The sequence below is a fragment of the Buceros rhinoceros genome, unplaced genomic scaffold (genome assembly GCF_000710305.1).
Source record: "Buceros rhinoceros silvestris isolate BGI_N320 unplaced genomic scaffold, ASM71030v1 scaffold23878, whole genome shotgun sequence".
Classification (NCBI taxonomy): Eukaryota; Metazoa; Chordata; class Aves; order Bucerotiformes; family Bucerotidae; genus Buceros; species Buceros rhinoceros.
The window spans coordinates 861-23,111 of record NW_010428971.1 but is presented as its reverse complement, the minus strand read 5'-3'; the positions used below and the strand labels follow the sequence as shown (position 1 = coordinate 23,111).

At 37.0% G+C, this 22,251-nt stretch overlaps 2 protein-coding genes across 2 annotated transcripts in view; one reads left to right on the top strand and one right to left on the bottom strand.

The window, feature by feature from the left end:
* Positions 1 to 994: 994 nt before the first annotated feature.
* MYEF2 (myelin expression factor 2) lies at positions 995 to 15,848 on the top strand. Its single transcript, XM_010142489.1, has 16 exons — positions 995 to 1,220; positions 2,428 to 2,480; positions 3,771 to 3,778; positions 3,886 to 3,979; positions 4,846 to 5,037; positions 5,687 to 5,840; positions 6,241 to 6,290; positions 6,376 to 6,439; positions 6,587 to 6,688; positions 6,894 to 6,944; positions 7,019 to 7,087; positions 7,374 to 7,472; positions 10,357 to 10,428; positions 11,603 to 11,811; positions 11,922 to 11,973; positions 13,803 to 15,848. Exons 1-16 carry the CDS (start codon positions 1,181 to 1,183, stop codon positions 13,964 to 13,966), a joined length of 1,473 nt encoding a protein of 490 aa, XP_010140791.1. The 5' UTR covers positions 995 to 1,180; the 3' UTR covers positions 13,967 to 15,848.
* The window catches only part of SLC24A5 (solute carrier family 24 (sodium/potassium/calcium exchanger), member 5), an 8,306-nt gene continuing 665 nt past the window's right edge, over positions 14,611 to 22,251 (bottom strand). The window contains exons 2-8 of the mRNA XM_010142490.1: positions 21,117 to 21,200; positions 20,922 to 21,025; positions 20,496 to 20,596; positions 19,405 to 19,688; positions 18,477 to 18,683; positions 15,562 to 15,663; positions 14,611 to 15,005 (exon numbers count right to left, since the gene is read on the bottom strand). Coding sequence (XP_010140792.1) covers positions 14,683 to 15,005; positions 15,562 to 15,663; positions 18,477 to 18,683; positions 19,405 to 19,688; positions 20,496 to 20,596; positions 20,922 to 21,025; positions 21,117 to 21,200 — 1,205 coding nt within the window. The 3' untranslated portion in view covers positions 14,611 to 14,682. The remainder of the gene's footprint in view (positions 15,006 to 15,561; positions 15,664 to 18,476; positions 18,684 to 19,404; positions 19,689 to 20,495; positions 20,597 to 20,921; positions 21,026 to 21,116; positions 21,201 to 22,251) is intronic.

Below are 22,251 nucleotides of genomic sequence, written 5' to 3'. Positions count from 1 at the left end.
CTGAACCGCCCGCTGATAGAAACACTATCAAAGGTGCTGAAGGGTTTTGGATATTTCATCTAAATCTGTCCAAAGTGTATGGTTTTATCAAAGTTGAGATTTGGGCCGCTTTAAAAGAGGAAGCAAATCTGCCCACGTTTTCTTCTTAAAAAAAAAAAAAACAACCAATCAAACAAAAAACCCCCGAAAACCTGAATAATTTTAAAAGGAGAGCAGCTGATGTTGCTAAATTTTTGTCAGATTGAGAGACAGCAGTCTTATTTTGTTGTTTTTTCTAGTGGTTAGTACTTGGTGAGCTAATTAGTCTTAGATGCAGAGCATGTCTTAATACAGCTATTTTCTATGCATTTAGCAAGTTTTCAAATTCTAGTGGTATTAAGCAATGAAAGTGAAAGAGCTTTTTTTGTTCTTAATTGAATTTTAATTTCTATCTAAAAGCAGTTTGGCACAAATTGTGAATAAAATTATGTGATAAATAAAATGTAATTTGATTTACAACCTATTAGAGTTGATTTGTATATATTGCTATTACGCTGTTTAATAAATCAGACGATTTCAGCTCTTGCTTTTGTGGTGAATATTGTGTAACTTAGCCAAGTCTGATGTGAAATTAGCAAAACACCCATGCATGGTTGCTGTAGCTTATTTTTCAGCTGAGTAGCCGTATTTAAATTTGTAGTACTTGCATAGTACCCTCTTGCTGGGGTACTGACGGCCCTAGTGGAAATGGAATGTAACTAAAGTAGCAAGATACGCTTTCTTTGCTTACAGTAGTGAATAATTCTATTATAACATTATTTTTTGTTCTAGGTAAAGGAATGTATTTTGGAATTAGACTGGTTACATGAATTTATTTTTCCTAATTGGAAAAGTGACATTTGACATCCTGGCTGTAATGGTATAAGAGGCATACAGCTATATATATATAGGTGGTATAATAGTCTAATGTTCTAAGACTAATTTTTCCTTTTTTTTTTTTTTTTAATGTAGGGATAATGATGAAACAGCGAAAGAAGAGAAAGCACCTGTGAAAGAGAAGCATGCTGCAAAACCAAAGGCAATCCCTTCTCTCAGCAACAAGAATAGATTCCACCCCTATTCAAAGGACAAGAATGCAGGCGCTGGAGAGAAGAAGGCTATTAATCGTAATAGAGTTTTTATTAGCAACATCCCGTATGACATGAAATGGCAAGCTATTAAAGATCTTATGAGAGAGAAAGGTAACTTACTCCTTATAATACACTAGGCATAGAAAGAGGTAGAACTTAAATACAGCGTGTATGTCCTTTGAGCCACACAGATTTGATTTGACTTTTTTTTTTTTTGGGGCCTTTACTTGGTACATCTATCTCCCTTCCCCCTCTTTCATCTGAGACAATTGCATTGCAGGGTAGGATGGGTAAATGAAGTGCTTGCAATCTTCTGCCATTCTAGTGTGACAGTAGAGAGTATGTGCATGACCTCATGACTTCTTAAAGAGATTGTGTTTCGTCTAGCTGTAGTCTGTAGATTTTTTTTTAAGGGCTATTGTATTCAAGCAACACATCTAGTGTGTTAACTGAATAATAAAGGGCGTCTTTCAAAAGTTGTTTTGTATTTCTTTGGTGGAATCTAGCTGTGGAATTAACTTTGTTTGCATTGTCACTACTGCCATGACTGTTTGTCTGGAGATTTGTATTAAAAGCTTGTTACTATTGTTGCAGTTCTGATAGAGTAATCTTACTACCCCAAATGATTTATATTAAGTTTGGGGTAAAATCATGCTAATACATGAATTCTGTAAAAAGTTAGTTTTGTGTTTTCTCTGAAAAAATTGATTCTTCAAAAGTAATGCAAAGCACACTTGGCTTTTAGGCTGTGAAAAATGCCAAAACCCCCCTTCTGTAACTGCCGGCTTATCTGTTGTAAGGTGACGTGACTATTTGATTGGTTTATTTATTGAAACTTCCTACTTTAGAAAGTGAGTGGCTTGCTGTGAAATACTTGATGTGTAAATTTGGTTATTATTGAAGGCAAACTTATGACTGAAGACATTCAGGTAGAAAGTCACCTTAAAACAGGTGTTGTGAGTAGGATGATAAATGTATCACTTTCCAGTGAAAGTTGACGTTTCATTTGTTAGGTTAAGGGACTGTGTATATCTGAATTTGTTCACCAACTATATCATACTGGCCAAAATATGATCTGTAGTATGAATTAGGTTAAATATAGTTGTTTGTTTTCAGCTTTTGAGAATGTGGCTGCTGCATATTTCTGAAAACTAGCTAAATTACATAGCCATTGACAGGAGGTATGTTGGTCTGGTTTTGATTGTTGGTGAATAATAGGTGCTTCTCTGTAGAGTTGTGCACAGGGGCACAGTAAAGAAAGATACTGGTGTTTAAATGCATTGTCTCTTGGTATTTTCCCTTTGTATGTCTTATGTAGTTGGTGAGGTTACATACGTGGAGCTGTTTAAGGATGCTGAAGGAAAATCAAGGGTAAGTGCCGTGGGCAACGATCTGCTAGAGGTTTAAAAGTTCCTCAGCAGTTTTATTTTTGTATAATACCTGTACCAGTTATTGGAAAGTAAGTTTCATTTTTACACTGATTGTCATTAAGATAGCCTTGAGGATTTTGTATTGGAAGTAGTCTTACACTTTTCATGCAACTCAAACTAGCTGGCTGTAAAGGACAAAATACTTCCGTAAACGTTAACAAATGGCATTTACTTAATTTGTCTTTTTAGCTAACATCTTTGTTTTGGTACAAGTCTGTTTCCTATACAGGATGTTCAATAAACCACTGATTTTATTTAAATTTTGTTAGTGTAGCATTCTCTTCTTGAGGCCAGTGAGTATAAAAAGTGAGCTAAGAATATACTGTTTGAGGTGCCTGATTTGACAGCTTTGCAGGGTTGGTACTCTGTAAACACTGGATTAATGTACTTGATTTCTTAAAACTAAATGGATGGAGATGGTTGGTAGCCAACAGAGTGCCAGCAATGAGGCTCTAAGAGTGAAGATTGTTAAAGTTCCTTTGTCTTGTCAAAAATAGTCAAAAGTTTGGCCAATAGTAGTTTCGAACCTGCAGTGAGAACATGAGAAATGCAGGTTTGAGTCTTAACTGAGGTTGTATCAATTGTTGTAAATGATTTTCTTTAACGCTTGTTAAAACTAAAACATGCTGTCAGCTTTGCCTTGCTTAAAGCAATCCTCAACTCTTTGCTTTATTAGAAGGATTTTGGTGCAGTCACTAGGGTTATTTTCTTACCAAGTCATTTCTCAATTCTGTTAGTAATACCGCAGAGGTATGCAGTCCTTGTTCATTGTATTGGTATTCTTGATGTAGGTAGATTTGAATTTTATAGTCAGTGGGCAGCTTTTAATGGCACAATGAGTGTCTTGATTGGTTGTTGGTTTTGTTTTTGGGTTTCTTTTTTTTTTTTTTTTTTTTTTTTTTTTTCTTTCCACCCTTTTCCCCCACCTCCTCTTCCCGGTTGTCCTTATAGGGATCTGTGTGGCATTTTTCCAATTCTGGTTTGGCTCAAAAAGAATAAAAGATAATATATTCCCTTGCATTTGAAAGGTATGTATGATGAGAAAGTAGGATAAATTGAGTTTGGCTACTAGTAAAGAGCATTTATTATGTATTTTTAAGCTGAAAATAACTTGAAGAGTTATTTAACAGTGAGCTGGGATCTTTAGCTGGAATCTCAAATGCTCTATCACATGTGCTGACTGACTTTTCTTTTTCTCTTTACATATGATGTCAAATCATCATGGCTGTAGGGTTGCGGGTAAGTTTCTTTTTCTATGTGTGTAGAAACACACTACTATCCAAACATTCTGTTACTTTTAACATTTTAAACTTTATTTTAATACTAAATGTTTTGTTCCCTCTAAGTGTGGTTGAATTCAAAGATGAAGAATTTGTTAAGAAAGCGTTAGAGACTATGAACAAGTATGATCTTAGTGGAAGACCCCTGAATATTAAAGAGGTATGGTTATTGCTGCTGTTTTTAATTTGAAATAATGAAGTTACTATAACTGCTGAGATGACAATATAGTGTTTTGAATATCTTAGCTGTGTAGTTTCCAGTTTAATTTTTTAATTACATTTTCTTAATGGACTAAACTGCCTGTTGGCTTGCAGAAGGTACTATGCCAAGTGAACTGAGAAAAAGCGTGTCCTTAAGTCAAAATAATTTAATTGTTTTTCTTTAAAACAACTTTATCTTTAATTTCATACTCTTCTCTAAGTGTTGTCAGGTCTTTTCCAATCTACGTGATTCTATGTTTATATGGTTTATCTGCTTCAAAATGTGACGCAGGATGAGCTCAGTGTCAGACTACACACCTGTGCAAAAATGGCGCTGGAAGTAGAGAATTTGTACTGACCGGAAAGTGAAGTTAATGTCAACATTTCTATTGTAGCGTTGCAGTATATGGCGGTGTCTGACGCAGTTCTTTTTGTCCTGTTTCAACTTTAATAATGGTATTAATAACTAAATAAAAAACCTAATTAAATTAATTCAGTTATTGGAAGAAGGTGCTAGACTGACAGTCCTTCAGATTGAAATCTTTTCTACTTGTCCATAGGCTAGGTACAGCATGTGAAGTGGCAGTGCACGCTTCCTCAACAAGTGCTTTGCCAATATGCCTCAACCCTCATCTGAAAGGACCCACCTCTAGAGGTGAGGGAATTAGGTCTCCATGCTAATTCGGTTCTTGATCCCTCTGACATGGACAAGGATATTAGTTGATAATTTTGATGGGTTTATGTAGAATTTCAAGTAGTACCTTTTTGTTTTGTCCAGTCCTCTTGTTGATGATTAAGTTGGCTTCATTTTTGCTTCTGTTTCAGGATCCTGAAGGTGAACATGCTCGTAGAGCTTTACAGCGTGTAGGAGGACAGTTTGCAGGGGGACATGGACCTGATGTGGCGCCTGGAATAATGAATTTACCACCTTCTATTCTCAATAATCCGAACATTCCTCCTGAGGTTATCAGTAACTTGCAGGCAGGCAGGCTTGGGTCCACTATTTTTGTTGCTAATGTAAGTTTTAAACTGTATTTTATAACTGTAATATTTGATCTTTGTAAAACATCTTATATTCCTACATAATTCAGTTTTAATATAAAGAGGAAATTGGAAATGCCACTTCACATTTAGTATAGTCAACTAAAAATGCTGGATACGTATTCAGATTTTGGATATGAAAGATACATTAAACTCTTGAGGCTGACGTGCACTTTTAATTATTGCATAGTCATCTATTGATTAAAAAAAAAATTTACACCTGTTTTTGCTATCTGCTTACAATTGCATTTCTTTTTTTTAATGAAATACACACTTCAGTTTATCTTGCTAGTTACTTTAACTTAAACTGTTGAAGTTGTTGGAGCGCTTACTTCCTAAGTTATTTGCACAAAAGACTACTGTGTCTGCAAGGGGACTTGTGGGACTGCAGCTGCTCTTGACGAGAACTTGACGAGAGAGTAAATATGTGTATATAGTATAAATTACAGCTTTGGGTTGACATTTTGTACTCAGTTGCAGTGTGTTTATTACAAAGTCCTGGCTATTTATGCATATCAAGCATTTTGTGAAGCTGAGGAGTTAAAATAATGCAGAAGACCTCTTCCAAATAGAATAGCAGAACAGATATATACACTCAAATCATTACCGTATTTCTCTGTGTAAGCTTGACTTTAAAGTGGGCTGGAAGAAACTCAAGGAGGTATTCAGCATTGCTGGAACTGTAAAGCGTGCAGACATCAAAGAAGATAAAGATGGCAAGAGTCGAGGAATGGGAACAGTTACCTTTGAGCAAGCAATTGAAGCTGTTCAAGCAATATGTATCTTTGGTTTTGAAATATAATTAATCAAATATGGTTTAGCCTTTAAAGGCTTCTGATAGCATAATTTTGCAAATGGTGCTTATTTGCCTTGTAGCTAGTATATGGGGAGTAGAGTGTCCTCCTGTCAGACTGCATTTTTAATAGTGACTGAGTTTACTACTAGAATCTAAAAAGATGTTCCTGATAATGTTGAACAGGGTTAAAGTGCATGGGAATGCGATGTGTGTGAAACTTTTATATCCCTAATACCTTGTATAGACTCGTCTGGCCTTTGAATTGGCCTTCTAAAGACCGGGTAAGGAAAGATAAATGGGACAGAAATAATGTAAGTTATTACAGTGATTCTTCTGAAATAATTGTCTTCTGTAGTTGGATTCCTTGACTTGCGTTTCTTCAGCTATGTTCAATGGACAATTCTTGTTTGATAGACCCATGCATGTAAAAATGGTAAGTTCCTTACGTCTCTTTCTACCTTATGTGTCTCTGCCAAAACATGGAAAGGATCATAGATAACATCCTTGTTTTTTCTCAGGATGACAAATCTGTTCCTCATGAAGATTTCCGTGTTGCGGACAGCAAAACCTCACAGTTGCCTCGTGAGTGACCACTCTTTTCTGCTCTTGCACTTAATATATATTGATACAGAGTCTTGGAACAGTTTAGTAGTACTTTTGCTTGCTGTGTTCTCTTTATAATAACAGGAGAAAATCTTTCCTCTGGTGATACTAATTTTTATTTTCAAGGTGGTCTTGGAGGCATTGGTATGGGACTTGGACCAGGCGGACAGCCCATCAGTGCAACGCAGTTGAGCATGGGTGGTGGAATGGGAAGCATGGGGCCAGGAGGTAAATCGGTGTTCTTCGTTTCTAAGTTTTACAGAGCTTTTAAGTTTCAAATTTTAGTTTCTATCTTTGGAAGAATGACATTCTCTTCACAGAGCAAGCCTTATGTAGTGTCCTTTTGAGATGTAAACTGTCTCTGTGGTTTTTTTATTTACATCCATTAGGATCTTACCTGTGTTATAAATGGTGTTTGTCTTTTTGTTTCGAGGTATGGGAATAGACGGTCCAGGATTTGGCGGAATGAATAGAATGGGAGGCGGTACGTGCAGTGAAGTTCTTTGCATTAAATATCTTTTTAATATTGTATAGAAAATACTTTTCCTTATTTTACAGGACTTGCTGGATTTCGTGGAATGGAAGGAATGCCTAATATGGGAGGATTTGGAGTCAACCGAATGGGAGGTAGGTGAATGCTGATCCCATACATTTATTAAGTTTGCTGATATTTATTTATTAAAAGCTCTTCCTTTAGGGATGGATCATGTAGATGAGTTCAAAGGGAGTATGGTCAGTGGCACGAATGAAGGCACAGGAACTGGTGTGGGAGTTAAATATTTAATAGGTGCCTCTGACTTGTGTGTTAAACCTACTTGTATTTAAACAAGCAGCTGTGAAACAAGTGGTGTATGAATATCAGCTTAGGTTTGTATAACAGAGTATTTCTGGTTTTTTGCTTTGTTTTCTTCAGAAATGTTTCGTGGTGGAATGGGAGGAAACATGGACAGAGATTTTGGTCGTAGTGACATGGCATTGAACCGTGGTTTTGGAGATTCTTTTGGAAGGATGGGTATGGTGACTTAAATTTCCTGTGGCAAATGGTAACATAGTATTGGAAAAATTATACTAGAAGGAGACCTGGTTTCATTTCGTCATCTTCCTTGGACCCCTCTCCCCCAGTCATTGCTCTCAGGATGTATTCTGAGTGTCTGTTATAGCCATCACTTAGGACAGAGGTTGAAGTGTGGGGCTTTTTTCCATCTGTAAGATATAAACGAAATAGCGATCCAAGGAAAGCATTTAACTTTATACTGTCAACCTGCGAGGTACTAAGTTTTATTAAAACGTATGCTTCTGGTAATCCTGAACAAGCTGCTCAGGTACCACCTTTGTAGCTGACAGGAGACTGGTTTTGCAAGTGCATGCTGGAAAACTGTTTTTACTGCAAATCGAGTAGTGTTGGAGGGAAGGTGAATTTTGGTGCCCTCTGTTTTCTTCCTGCCTCCTGAGCTCAAGCTGCTCAGGATGGGATTTATTGGCCTCTTCTGCAACTGAGCCAGATTTGTTTAATTTATAGATGATGTCTTTTGATAGGGTTTGGTTTTTTGCTTTTGGGTTCCCTCAAGTGAGGTACTTTTCTGTCTTAAGACGCCTGAAAGTGCTTCACAGTAGAACCTTCTTGCACTTTGTTACACTTACTGTTACCAGGTTGAACAGATTGTAGGAGACAGGTTTTCCTTCACCTCCTCCCCATTGTTTTTTCTTTTCCCCCTTCCTTAATTCCCTGCTGTGAAAGAACTGTTAAGAGCATAAAGTTAATCTGGTCTAAAAGTTGAATTGCTTTTTCTCTTTTTTTTTTTTCTTTTTTTTTTTTAATTTTGGCAAGTCTTAAAGAGTAACTCTGCGTGCTTCTCTTTGAGCACTGGTAATTGCGTAGAAGTGATAAGAATGTAATAAGCTTGTCAGTTGAGTTAGTCAATGTCTTGGAATTAATGTCAGTATGTTTTCACTCTGTCTACTTGCAGCATAGGATAAACATCTGTTTCCTGAGTGAAAATAAAAAGCCACTTCAGTTACAAATGTTTGTGCAAGCAGTAGATTTCTGAGCCTTCTTGTAACACGTTCGTTTTGAAATATGTGAACGTGGCCGTTGTGAGAAACTGAAGTGGGAATCATTCATCCAGTAGATCCATCCATCTTCAACTTAGAACCTGTCATCAGTGTTACCATTTAAATACTGTTCTGAGAACTGAGATAAGCGTTTCCCTACTTATCCTTAAATAATGGAAGGAAATTGTAGGGATTTATAAATATAATAGTTAAAAGATGACATGTTTATTCAGGGAAGACCCTGGTGTACTCCCGTTACAATATTTAGGTTAATGGTATCTTAAAAGGTGATGTTGTGAGCGCGTTTGCCTTTAGTACCCTGGCAGTTTCAAGGTACGTAGCTTAAGACAATCTTTGATTTGGCTATGGCATCATCTGGTGAAAATGAGGATGTTTGATTTGCTGCAGAATCGATGGAGTTGCCATTTAAATTGCCAAAATTTTGAAGTATCCAAAAAATCAAAGATTGTGTCGTAGACCATGTCAGAGCGTATAATTTTTTGTTGGCAAAAAAGTACAGGTAAAGGATGTCTCTAAGGTAAGAAATAGCTGAAATTGTGCTTAGTAGGATTATTCGAGCTTTCAGGTTGGTTTTTTTGGGTGTGGTGTATTTTTGCTGTCGTTGTTTTGGGTTTTTAAGAGCATCTGGGATGCACTCAAACAACTAAGTTTTTTTTTTTAGATCTGGAAAAGTGGGGAATTCTTTTTTTTTTTCCACAATTCTTTAAGAACAAAACTAGTCATGTTGACTGTAACCTCAGAATTTGAATTGGTTTTTCATTGCAAGACCCTCTCTGGCCTAATGAGTAAGTATTAATCTTCCTCATATGCAAACTGTTGGATAAAGTACTGGGAGTAATCCTGCTGGTATTGAAAATCAGTATTATTTTTCAGCAGGCCAGTCCATATTTTTTGAGGACTTGGTATGGCTATGATAGCCTGCTGTCTGAAAGGAGACAACTATTTACCACAAGAGGCTGGCAGGAAACAATTGTTGGTGTTTTGAACTGTGGAGAAAACAGATCTAACGGAAAACTGGGCAGTGACCTTTTTTAGATATTAAAACTCTGGCATCTAGCCTCAAGATGACAGTTACTGCTCTGTTCTGTCATAAATAAAAACAGAGCCGTTTCTTTTAGGTATGAAAATCAAGCAAAAAAAAAAAAAGCATCTGACATTTCTATTCTGTTCTGCAGTGACAGGAATGTAGTTAAGTTTCTCCAATTCTAGACGTTCCTTTGGGATTACTTTCCTGAATATTACCACTTCAGTGAAAAGAATTACTGTTACCCTACTCGAGGATCAGTCTCTCATACCATTCTGGAGAGTCTATGGTTCTGCCAAACAGCTTTTACTAAGGATCGATTCCCTTCCTTTCACCATTTCTCCCCATCAAATTCCATCAATTCACTCTTTGTATGCAGTGAAGACAGTCGTTGGGAGAGCTCCCCTAGCTTTCACATCGGTTTCTTAAAAATGGGGGAAACGAGCGTTTCCGTGCTATGAAGTTCAAATGAGACGAACCCTTCCGTTTTGAGGCTGTTCTTCTCCATGTGGGAAATGTCTCATTTAGTTTTAAGATATTCATGCTGCTGCAGGCTATCAGAGGGGAGGAAAGCCAGAAAGGAATATTAAATCCCTTAATAGAGAAGGAGGAACTAATGTTACTTGCTGGGTGTTTCCTGTTTAGTTTGAGTAATGAAGACACAGGTTAAAGTGTTCTACAGAAGAGAAATGGCAGGTAACACGGAGGTCAGTGCACTTCAGCAGTGTCTGCTTTGTTGTTGCTGTCCCTAACTGGTGGTTTCAGAGTATGTCACTTCATTATTTTTTTTTCTGTTTAGGTGGTGCAATGATTGGTGTTTTTGCAGGAGGAATGGGAGCACCTAGCATGGGCCCAGTAAGATCTGGAATGAGTAGGTTAACTTGTTTCAATAGAGTGTAACTGCATGGGCAGTGTAATGAGAAGGTGTACATGTAATTGTATCAGATGATTTCATGGTGTAGTGTCTTGCCAGCGCTGGAAGTAGTAGAATTCTGTTGCATGGGACTGCAAGTCTAATGGTTTTAAAAACTGTTTTGTTGAGGTAAAAGTTCAGAGGAAAACTTGCTAATACAGTTTTCCCCTTACTCTTAGTTTCAAAATGGTTTTAATTTCTGGTTTGGAGGGAGAAATGATTCAAGTCAACTTACGTTCCAGGAAAAAAGACAGATAGGCACAGCTACTTGTGTGAACTTCAGGAAGCTGAACTTCAGTAATCTCTCATCACTGATATAAAAAAATCAGCCTTGAATTTCAGATTATCATTCAGTTTAATTTTGTGCAAAGCTCCAATACTGAGTTTGTATTGCAGCAAATGTCTGAGTTCCTCCGGCTAGAGCAGATTGCTAGTGGCAATCTTGAGAGGCATAAGGCTTAAAGAGAAGATCCCTCATAAATGATCTTGATAGTCTTGCTTTGTATTAATTAACTGTGAATCCAGAAAGATTATAATAGGATATTGGAATGCCACTAATCTTAGTTCATTATGTAATATACATTGATATATTGCATTGCATGTATCACAGGAAAGTCCCCGCTCTTCACAGTACTTGCTGTAACTGTGCTCTGCAAAATATGCTTTTTCTAGAAGATTGTGTCATTAACTGTGGCTGCACTAAGGAAAGCTGAATGTGAATGCAGGAAGCAAAATAAACAATAGTGTTTATGCTCAAATTATCTCCATCTTAACATTGCCACGGTTACCTCTTTTTGGTACAGAGTATCAGACTTTTCTTAATTAAACTGGACAGCCTTTAAATCTTATTTCTTTACTTGCATTCAACATTTTACCACATTAGGTGGTGTCATAATAGCTTGATGCAGTTTGGCTTTTACTTCTGTTTAGAACTGACACTTTGTACCTTCTAATTGACTTAACGTTAGCCATGCTACTAGATAAATCGCTGGGCATGTGTGAAGTTATATTTTGTATTACAGCCAAAAAAATTTTTTTCCTGACACAAAATAAATATTTTTTAAACAAATACTTGTGCATTTATTACTAAAAAGAGATTTTTATATTATCCTCCTTTTCTTTTTCTGTACAGGTGGTGGAATGGGTGGTATGAACAGCATGGCTGGAGGAATGGGAATGGGAATGGATCGGATGAGTTCTGGTTTTGATCGAATGGGACCAGCTATGGGGGGAGGCCTGGACAGGAACATCGATATCGATCGAGGATTTGTGCCTGGCCCAATGGGAAGTGGCATGAGAGAGAGATTAGGCTCTAAAGGCAACCAGATATTTGTGAGAAATGTAAGCACTGAATACATAGAAACCATGAGTTTATTTTATGTGCATGTTTGATGACTTGCTCTTTTTCTCTTTGTAATATTTTGTTATTAATAATGCTTTTTTAATTCTAGCTTCCTTTTGACTTGACCTGGCAGAAGCTAAAGGAGAAATTCAGTCAGTGTGGTATGTATGTGAATCTTAGTCCTGCTCAGCTTCATCGACTTCATGTTTTATATGGTGTTCATGAGATAAGGACAGGAAGACAAGGTTGTTGCTTTATCCTGAAGAAGAGTCTGGCTAGCCTAATCTTTCTTACTTCCCCCACCTTTTCTAAATTATATAAATAATTTTTAGGCATGACATAACACATGAGAACAAGGTACAGTTTGGGCTGTGTTGGCTCCGAGTGCTCATCTGCTATAACCTTTAACCCATTCCATTAATGAAATTAAATCTTTGAGCTTTCTCTTTTTTGAATCGGGTATTATGTGTCCTCTGGCCAACATGGAATATGTAACGTGGCACGTATGTTGAGACAAATGTACGCAGGAGCCTGGGCTTGTCCAGATTATGTGTTATTTCAAAAAATGGTGCTGCATCAAATCAGAGATAGTAATTTTGCCAAAGTGGCAGATTTGGTTTTTAAGCAAATAGATGATCCTGATTAGCATATTTGCAGGCTGTAATGCTTCCCCTTTGTGTTAAGAAATAAAGGCCCTTTTTATGCAAGATAAAGAATTGCTACAGATATCCAATAATAATTTTAACTAATTCATAAAAGTTGTCTTTTCACAGAAGTGAATGAAAAATTAAGCTTGAGTGTAGAAATACACGATTGTTTTGTTTTGAAAATGCACTTCCAGAATGGAAAGCTTTAACTGAATTACAGGATGGCTTTTCTTATTTTGGAGAGACAGAAAAGACAAATAATATAAAACATACTGCTGATACCTAAGAGAGTCTTCATAAAGCTATTTGCAGGTTGGATATAAATTAGAACTCACAGTTCAACTATTAAAACTTCTCGGGTGTTCAGTTTTTATTTGTAGTGGAGGATATAGCAAAACAGGTCCTCTCTTTTTTTTTAAGTCTTGACTGCCTGGGCAACTTTCAGATCAGATTTTTTTTCATTATCTTCTCGGCAACTAACAGATGTGGTAATTATGTTGAATTGTTTTTAAGAATTTAAAATCTCAACTATAAGGAACAGACTGTATTGACACCAGTATTGTAAGGAGATGTAAAGACCATGTCTCCGTATGCTCAATTTCTTTCAGTGAAAGACCAGTCTTCTATTATGATATTTCAAAATAAAAAGCCCTTTATTTTAGGGAAAAGTTTCTTGTTTTTAATGGCATTTGGGGGCTCACGAGTGGCGTGCTACAACGTACCATAAGCAAAAGCTCACTAGCTCCAGGCTTTGAATGTTCTCTGAGGTGCCAAGACATCTACCTAAAACTGTTTCTTTGGGAGCTGAGTCTCTAGTCTCAAGAAAACACTGCAGGAATTGAGTAGTGCGTGCTGTTTTCCCACCACTCCTAACCTGGTAACTACTGTTTTAAAGGCTCTAATTTTGCTCTGCAGCTTCTTCCAGAATTGCTTGGTATGTTGCTGCGATAAACATGGTGGACTGGGTTGAACTATAATTCAGTTAAGGCCTGTCAGTAGTCATGTTTCTGGCAGTGTCGGTAAACGAAACCAAAACCTTTCCCTTAGCCTTCCAGGGCACTTTGTCTCAAACTTGAGGTCAAATAAAGGTGTACTTCATCTTAATGCTCTTATGAAGGAAAGATTTGAAACAGTGGACGTGAATGTGGATTCTTCACTGCTGTTTTGACCTTCCTTGTGTCACCTTCCCTGAATGAGTGAATATACCATCCGTTTGAAAGCGCTCATTTCACGTGTTCCTCTAGATTATATTTTTAAATGGTTTTTTATCACTTCTGATGAGTTCTTTAAGTTGTTAGTGCACTGAAGACTTGAAATAACTGCTGTTTAACTTATTTATTCAGGTCATGTAATGTTTGCAGAAATAAAAATGGAGAATGGAAAATCAAAGGGCTGTGGAACAGTCAGATTTGACTCACCAGAATCTGCTGAAAAGGCCTGTAGGATAATGAACGGCATAAAAATCAGTGGCAGAGAAATTGATGTACGCTTGGATCGCAATGCATAATTTAAAACTGTGTGTTCAGGAACATTCCTATGTCTGTTTAGCTTCTCTATCCTAGTAAGTCATTTTTAGTAACATTGTATGCTTACAAAAGCTGTAAAAAGGAACTTTTAAATCCCACCAGCCTTTAACAGTATAGTGTTTAATATACTGTGATACTTGTTAACTGAATCTTACTATGTTTGGTTTTTAAAGACAATTTGCCTGATTTTTGTTGTTTTTTTTTAGAGGCACTGAGCACCTGTGGGTCCCTGTAGACCGCAGAAGCTTTGAATGCTCAGCACCTTTGGAAAATTAGGCCAAGTGTCTCTAGTCATTCAGTTTAAATGAATGGTTATACTGTTTTTAATAAAATAAGCCATTTTCTCTGTTAATCTCAAGATTGCATAGTGGGATTTGTTTAGTGTTTTCTGATTACTTTTTTCCCCCCAGCGTGTATCAACATTGTAATGTAAAAACTAGATGTCTTTTTTTTTTTTCCAGAATTTTTGTTTTATATGTGCATTGTAGTCATACTGTAATTCTTGACTCTAAAAGAAAGGGCTCCAATTAGGCTGTGATGTTTTTGTTCTACTTGATATTACTTTAATGACATGACTTTAGTTCTGTAAATAAGATTTAGAGCCCAGTGGGAGTTTTGAATTTTTTTTGACTAAATGAAGAAACCGATCTTTCTCTCTTGCTTTTATTTTTTCCATCAGTATAATCACTGATTAAAACTAGTTACCACAGAACCTTGTAGGATTGTTCCCTATGATGCCAAGTTCATATAAAATTGATAATATAGTAAATACTAAGTACAGTACAAGAGAAATTGCTCCCAACTTTTTATCTATTTTCCATCCATTAAGATGAACGGCCAGAAAGATAAAAACAACAGAACAGATAAGAGAAATGGCTGTGTATGTCAAACCACCGCTGTTCACTTCTATGGGTCCTGATGTATTTATGAAGGCAGTTTTTATAAACCAGGGTATTCCCAAACAGAGCATATCAAATACGTTGGATCCTACAATGTTAGACATAGCCATATCTCCATTTCCTGTAAAAGAAGAAATACAGATAAGTTTGCATATCTGTATTATGTGAAATTGCCAAACTCTTTTGGAGGAACAGAATGTCAGCCCTCAGTTTCTCACCGAGCCCCCTTTCCAGACTTTTCACAAACAGCTATAGTCATGATTTTACAGAACATGGTTTTGGGTACCAGAAGCATAGAAAAAAAAGTCTCCCTAAATCACCAGCATTTGCACAATTGCACTTAAAATAAGCTAGACAGGCTATTATAAAATTCAGTCATGTTTAAAATACCAAGACCTACAGTTGTGTTTTGTGGTAAAACTGTAACACTTGATCAACACAAATCAAAGCAATCTAGAATACTTCTCTGAGATACTCCTGAGAGGTTTTTAAATGTCTGAGCCACAGCTTCTTCAGGTAAGGTATTTATTTATTATTAGTAAACTTAAGCTTTAGAGTATGAAGCATGTATTTTGAAGATACTCTTTGAATTTCTGGAAATGTTGACTAGAATTCTTTTTTTCATAGTAGCTTTTACACACATCCATTGGCATGAGCCTGAATACTAAAATCTTTACCTTTTCGAGCCACCAGCACACTTGTAACTGTATCTGGTACACTTGTTCCCGCTGCTAGTAATGTGAGACCCATTACTGACTCTGGAATTCCCAGCGTTTCACCTGCAGTTGATAAATAACAGTAGAAAATGCAAGTATATTTTTAGTTCAAGTTTCATCCAAAGAAACTGCTTTGGACTTTGTTTACTGGGTAATTATACAGTAATTTCAAAATCAATCTGTCAGCTGACTTAACTAAATATGAAGTGACTGCACCATGAAGTAGTTAAAAACAAGAACAACAACAAAGAAATATCATCCTGTCCTTGTTTTTTGAGTCAAAAAATGAATTCTAGTATAGTAACCATCTTACTTCAGTTTCTCAAAGACCTGGGTGGAATGTCTCCAGTGGTCCAGACAATACCAATTACTGTTTTTCCTTTTCTTTCAGATACAGTAGAAGCTTAGGTATTGAACAATTTACTATTCCCCCCCACCCCCAGCTTCTGGAAAATATAATAGTCTTCTGTGGTTTGGGGCATGTCATTGTTAGTGCTCAGAAGTCTCATGAAGCAATAAGTGGGAAGGAAAAAAGACGTGAATTTTCCTGGGGAGGAGGGTCATTAAGATCATTCCTGCAATACTGTCTCAACTACGTGGCTTCACCATTTCACTCCATTTAGAAAGTTCTTTTGTTGGATTTGGAAGAATCAAAATGCAGCATTTTTATATGACTTGTAAGTGTAAACAGTCCTTGAGAAGTGGGAGTTTCTTTAGGTAAATACTAAACAGCAGCTTATTTTTCCCCACTTTTTTTTTTTTTAGACCCACATGTCCTGGAAGCATATTAATTTCTCACTTAAAACACAGGTATTCAGGTCTTCAAAACTTTGAAGAAGTTGTACCATTCACAAGCATCAGTGTACTGAAGTATTTGATACCTCTATTCAACCTATTAAGTGATGAGTTTTTAAACTGTTTTATTTATTAAAAATTATCTTTATTTTTTTGTTGAAGTCTGCATTCTAACTTGTAATATTTGGACACTAATAAGAACAGTTTTCTTAAAATAAGAGGCAATACTCTGTAAGGTAGGTCAGCAATGCTTGCCTAGTACTCACCAGCTTAGTCAGATCAGCCCAGTAAATTTATGTTTGAAACTATTTGTTGGTTCAGAGGGACTGATGTGATCCTGTTGCTGAATTTGTACTAGTATTTATTCTACTGTCACTCCTAATGTGAAAGATTTGTAGGATGAGGGACCAATAAAAGCAGCTTTTATAAACCATCCAGGCTGGAAAATTAATGGTTCATGCCAAGCAAAACAAGGTGAAATATGGATGAACCAGCCTTATGTACCCAACAGTGGTTTCTAGCCCTGGGAAGGTTATGAGATAGAATCTAAACTCAGGTGAATCTGATTTTTCTTTTTATTAGATTTATCTATTTAATATGTAGGGTTTTTCTTCTGGTGAGTGACCATAAAGGGAGAATGGTGTTATTTCTCTAGCCTTTAGTTAATTTTGTGTATCAGTAGCAGTACTTTTCTGTAAGTAGTCAATTTTTCTTTGCTAGCAACAAAAATATGTACAAAGTTAGGTTTGTTCTTCAAAATTCAGCCCCCCGCTATGATACCTTCCTGATACACTCTTTATGCAATGACAGAATCTTTTGAGTCGCCTTTCATGAAAGAACCTGGACTTGAGTGTAACGTTTGTGTTATTTTTAGTGTTTTAACGTGTAAGTAGAACATACTTGACCTAGAAGTAGTGGGCCAAAGACCCCAATACTGCTTGTGATGACCCTTCAGAGTGGACTAACACCAGTACACTGTTTGAATCTCCAGTGTTAGGGCTTTGTCTAGTAGAACAGCAGTAACTTTCATTTGAATCCTGGTTCAAAGCCTTCTGGCATTCAGACAGTAAACCCTTGCTCACTAGATACAAGTGGAAAATGATTCAACCAAGGAGTGAACCTGGGGGATGTTACATCCAGTGATCGACTCGTAATTTCTGCAAGGTTTACCAAATGTGTAGGTCTGTTTCTGCACTGAACAAGGAGTTATTCATTGAACTTAGGTTGAAAACAGGTTTAGGATGCTGAAATAGCAGAATACTTGAGTGGGATTAGTGAGCTGTAATGTAGAAATGGCAAGCTTTGTAACCTTTCTTGTTTAGATTTGTTTTCTGCTTGTTCTTAAAAACTGGATTTTTCTCCAGCTGACTGGAGAAACAGTGAAATGAGGAGAACTTCAATACCTTAAAATGTTTTTTAAGAGAACGTTTTTAAAACACAAGTTCATACACCTCTCACTTAAATGCAATTCTTTTACTGCTTCACTTTATGATGCAGATTTTTAAGAGGTGTACATACACACCAAAATGTTTAATAAACACACGACACTGTAAATGAAACAAAATAGTACAAAAATTTGGGAGATTATTTTTTTGGCAGTTAATTTAATGCCAAATTTCTTACTGTAGTGTTCAAGAAAACTGTAGGTATAGAAATACTGGATCTTTTACAGAACTCTGAATCTTTAGTTCTAGTCTTGTGGGATTTCATGTTTGTCAGACTTGAGCTTGACAAGTTTATTGCTGTGTATCTAATTGTTTTATTTCATGAAGCAGATTAATGCAACTGTCTCCTTTTAAGCACAGGCTGGTTTTTGTAGCTCTGTAAATTCTCCTTCATGTCATGGTAAGCAGTCTGAAGCAGCTAAACTCTAGGCTAGTTTTCTTTAGATGAAGAAGGTGGCAAAGTAAGCAGTCAAACACAAGCTTTTGGTTTTGTTTGTTGTGGTTGTTACAGCAAAGTATGTGTTGCTAAACTGACTGTTAATTGTGGAATGGAAAATTTTTTGCACGGAGAAAAGTGTTTTTTCAGTGATTCTCTATTCACTGATTCTGTATAGCAGCAGGGTTTTGGGTACTCACCTGCTATTGTTACCATCCATACAAGAACATAAGTTATTGCAGAAATCCATGCTGCTGAAATTAGAAACGTCACCATGAACCAGTTCCTCCAAAACTGTCTTCTGCAATCTGGTATAGTCAAATAGAGTAGTGTAATAATAGGAAGGGATAAGACCCACAAAATTCTCTTCATATCTGCTTCAGGCATGGTGAAGACACTTGGATGATCTGTTGAAGAAAAATTTTAAATTGCAGCATTAAGTTTGAATCAGTAGCATATAGTCATATTACTGGCGTCTACTTGTGAGAATACTGAAAAAAGGTAAAAACCCACTTCCTCAAGTTCTAGCTGTGGTTTTACCCAGTACGTACATCACACTGGACAAAACTCTGAAATGAAATGTACTTTAGTACCGCATCACTAGGAAAGAACTCAGGTGGATGAAAAATGAACTTTTCTGTAAAGGTTTTTACAAAACGTTTCTCAAGAGTAAGTACCAACTGCTGTTCTGTTGCTTAAGTGAAGAGGAAACTTGATGATCTGTGGCCACATCACAGCTATTCCTTTACTTCTGATGTCATGTATATTTTGTGTGACAAACCTGCCATTGTCATAAGAAAACAGGATGTGTCAATACAGTACCAGCGTGTCCTTCAGCTGATACTGCACTTTACAAGCAGTGTTGCTGGGGAGTTTCAAATGTGCACAGCAAAGGCTGGTGGAATTCATGACACAAATGAGCCACTGTCCTAGCATTTCGCTAGCAACGAACTTCATATAGATACCACCTCTCTGATTTTGCATTGGATTCCAGGAAAGAATAATGATTTGCGTAAATACTATGCTGGAGTTCTTTTGTGAATAAAATCTTAACAGAATCTACCCTTTATCAGAACCTGTGGAGACAGGCATGCAGAATGCTAGAGACAGCTATAATAATCCTTGTACCTTCAGAGATTTCATCAAGCCCATGCAAGCTTGTCGAAAGGTGAGAGTAGTCCCGCTCATCTTGAAAAATTCCGCTATCTGTTCTTGATTGTTGACGAATGAGAGGCCCACTCTCTTCCCTCCATCCAACCAGTGGCTGCTGCTCAGCATTCTCTTCCATAGCTTTTGTAAAACACGTACAGCAGGGGCTGAACTTTTTCATGAGGTATTGGTTGATTTTAATGTCAAAACATAGTACCAGAATATAACACCCGTATATCAGTAATAAGGATGCACTTTCATACCTACAATGAAAAACAGATTTTACATAGCATGTATTAGCCCCAGCTCTTTAACTCATTAAAATGTCTGGTGTAAGGAGGGACAGAAAGACAAAATTTGCATGAGTACAAAAAGGAAAACACACAAAAGCATCTATGTGCTGTTGTATGGCCAGTGTCACGGAAGGTCATGAGTTGTCCCTGTGTGTCTCAATAGTTTAATTCCCCTCCCCTGCAGAATCTTGTTTGTGTATTGTATAGCTGCATGTTTTCCAGGGTATCTTACTGATTGAACTTCTTGCAGGTGTTTGCAAAACTGAGCTTTATGTGATGGTTAAAGAGAGGGAAGGGATAGTGTGTGCTAGTTTGAGTTAGAAACTGAGAGACTGTGCTGGACCTGACCGACTTGTTCAGGCAACAGCTTTAGTGTTGATGGAAGAGAGTTAAAACATCAGAAGCTCATGATCTGCTTCGGGCAGACAAATGTTTTTCTTAACAGTGATGCTATCAAAGGAAAGGCTCAGGAGTGAACTCTGAAGACTTAATTGCTATGCCGGAAGAGTTATGACAGAAATTAAGTCTGGACAGACAAACCTATGCAGAAAAACTCTATAAATACGCAAGGTTTGAATGTTTAGGTAATAATCTTTACAAGCATTGTGGCTTCCTGTGGTTTTTAAGGCCAACAGGATGTTTATTTCTGTCAGAGGGAATGCCAGTTCAGGGTAATTGAAGTTTGGGGTTTAGGTTTTTTGTTTGTTTTTCAAAACACTGTCTCACTAATCAGTCAACATCAGAATTCAACACGACTTGTTCGCTACTTGTTCTTACCAGTAAATTCTGTTGTCAGATACCATCGCAAGGACCGCTGCTGCACTAATTGTGTATGCCAGACAGTCTCTAAACAGCGGCCAACAGGATAGCCTCGAAACCTGCAGATCACACGTTCATTTACTTTTCTTAAACTTGTCTGTAATACTTTCACTAAGTGCTGTAAATGCTGCATCAATATGTTGTTTCTATATTATGTAAAAATTCAAGATTCTTAGGAATGACTTAAGTATGATATTTAACAAGTTAGTGTTTTTAAAAACTTTCATAGCAAGTTATCTTAAAACTGATTACATGATGGTTTTGCTACTAAATAATAAACTTGGCAGTTGTCATAGTAAGTCTGTCTTGGTTTTTGTTGGCAAATCAGAAAGGATCAATAACCATTTGGCTCTTAGGAGCAGAACTATCACAGTTGATACACACCACGCTGGACAACAGCCCACAAGCTGCAGAAATACCAAGAAGATTATAGATTGCTGATCCAAGGATGGTGCTGATGCCGATATCTCCTTTTGTCACAAAGACTCCTGAAAGGAAAATGACACTCTGGTATGTCTCAGTTTGGCATGCAAGGAAAGGAATTCTAGATTGGGAGGAGTCAAAACACAGGTCTCTTACCTAGAAAAGCAGTGACAAGCTCTGGAGCAGAGCTTCCAGCAGCCATAAAAGTTGCCCCAGCAACATCCTGAGAGAGGCCAAGGCCTGAGTATAGAGCAAAGCAATGACTTAAATAAATACTTCAGCAGTCTGTACCCTTTACTTGCATTAGTATATAACATTAGGAGCTAGTATAGTTTAACAGAATGAACTTTGCTTATTTTCATACAGATAATACATTTGTTTGAAAGTGGTAAAATATGTTGAGAACATAGCCTCATTTATTGAGCAAATTTATTTGTAACATTTAAACAAATCAGTTTAAATAACATTAAAGAAATACTGGTAATACAAGAGATTTGGGCATGATCTTAAAATGTAAAATAGGCACATGCTCATGGGCTTTAACTCTGTTTTCATATGGGTAATAATCGTGGGGAAATTCCTCGGACTCTAGTGTGATACTGCTACATGTTCCATGTCAAGTCTGTCTATCTTCCAGGGAAATCCATGCTACTGTGTCTTCACATACCAGAAATACTAGTTAAATTCAAACCAGTGCTGCGATCTTAAATTTTCACTTCGTATGGACAGTATAAGAGCCTGTGTCTTGCTTGAATGAAATGAGATTTTTGTTCTGGTAAGTTGACTGTTTCCGAAATTGTAACTCCCTCTGTGGATCAAGTTCTGCCCACTAAGAAGAGGGACGTATGGCTAACTATGGAAAAAGTCTGACATGCTTATTTATCGTCAATAAAGCATCAGCTCTACAGCAATATTTACGCTTACGTTTTCTGTAAGTGTTCTGGTCTGGAGAATGTTTTCCGGTGTTCAGGGGTGAGTTTCCCTAGGGAATTTTTTTAATTCTTTGGCAGTGAAAATCTGAACTCTCAGCCAAGACCATCTCTTTAATTCTGTGGTCTGCTGAAGCCAGGGGAATTTTTACCGGTTGATTAGATTTCACAGAATGGTTGTAACCATGGTATTGCTTCCCCTCCAGTGTCATACCTTTAATATATTAACAATAGCTCTTCCTGACGCTTGTTCATTACTTTGACAGAAATACAGAAACTTGAGCAAGGTACTTCTTTCCCATGTTTTAATATAGGGAGAATTTCGGTTACTTAATTTGGTGGTGTGTCCCTCCCCCCCCCCC

Coding starts and splice junctions, on each gene's coding strand:
- MYEF2 (XM_010142489.1), top strand. CDS start 1,181: ATGAAATGGCAAGCTATTAAAGATCTTATGAGAGAGAAAG. Junction 6,291..6,375: donor GACCCATGCATGTAAAAATG/GTAAGTTCCTTA, acceptor GTTTTTTCTCAG/GATGACAAATCTGTTCCTCA. Junction 10,429..11,602: donor CCCAGTAAGATCTGGAATGA/GTAGGTTAACTT, acceptor TTTTCTGTACAG/GTGGTGGAATGGGTGGTATG.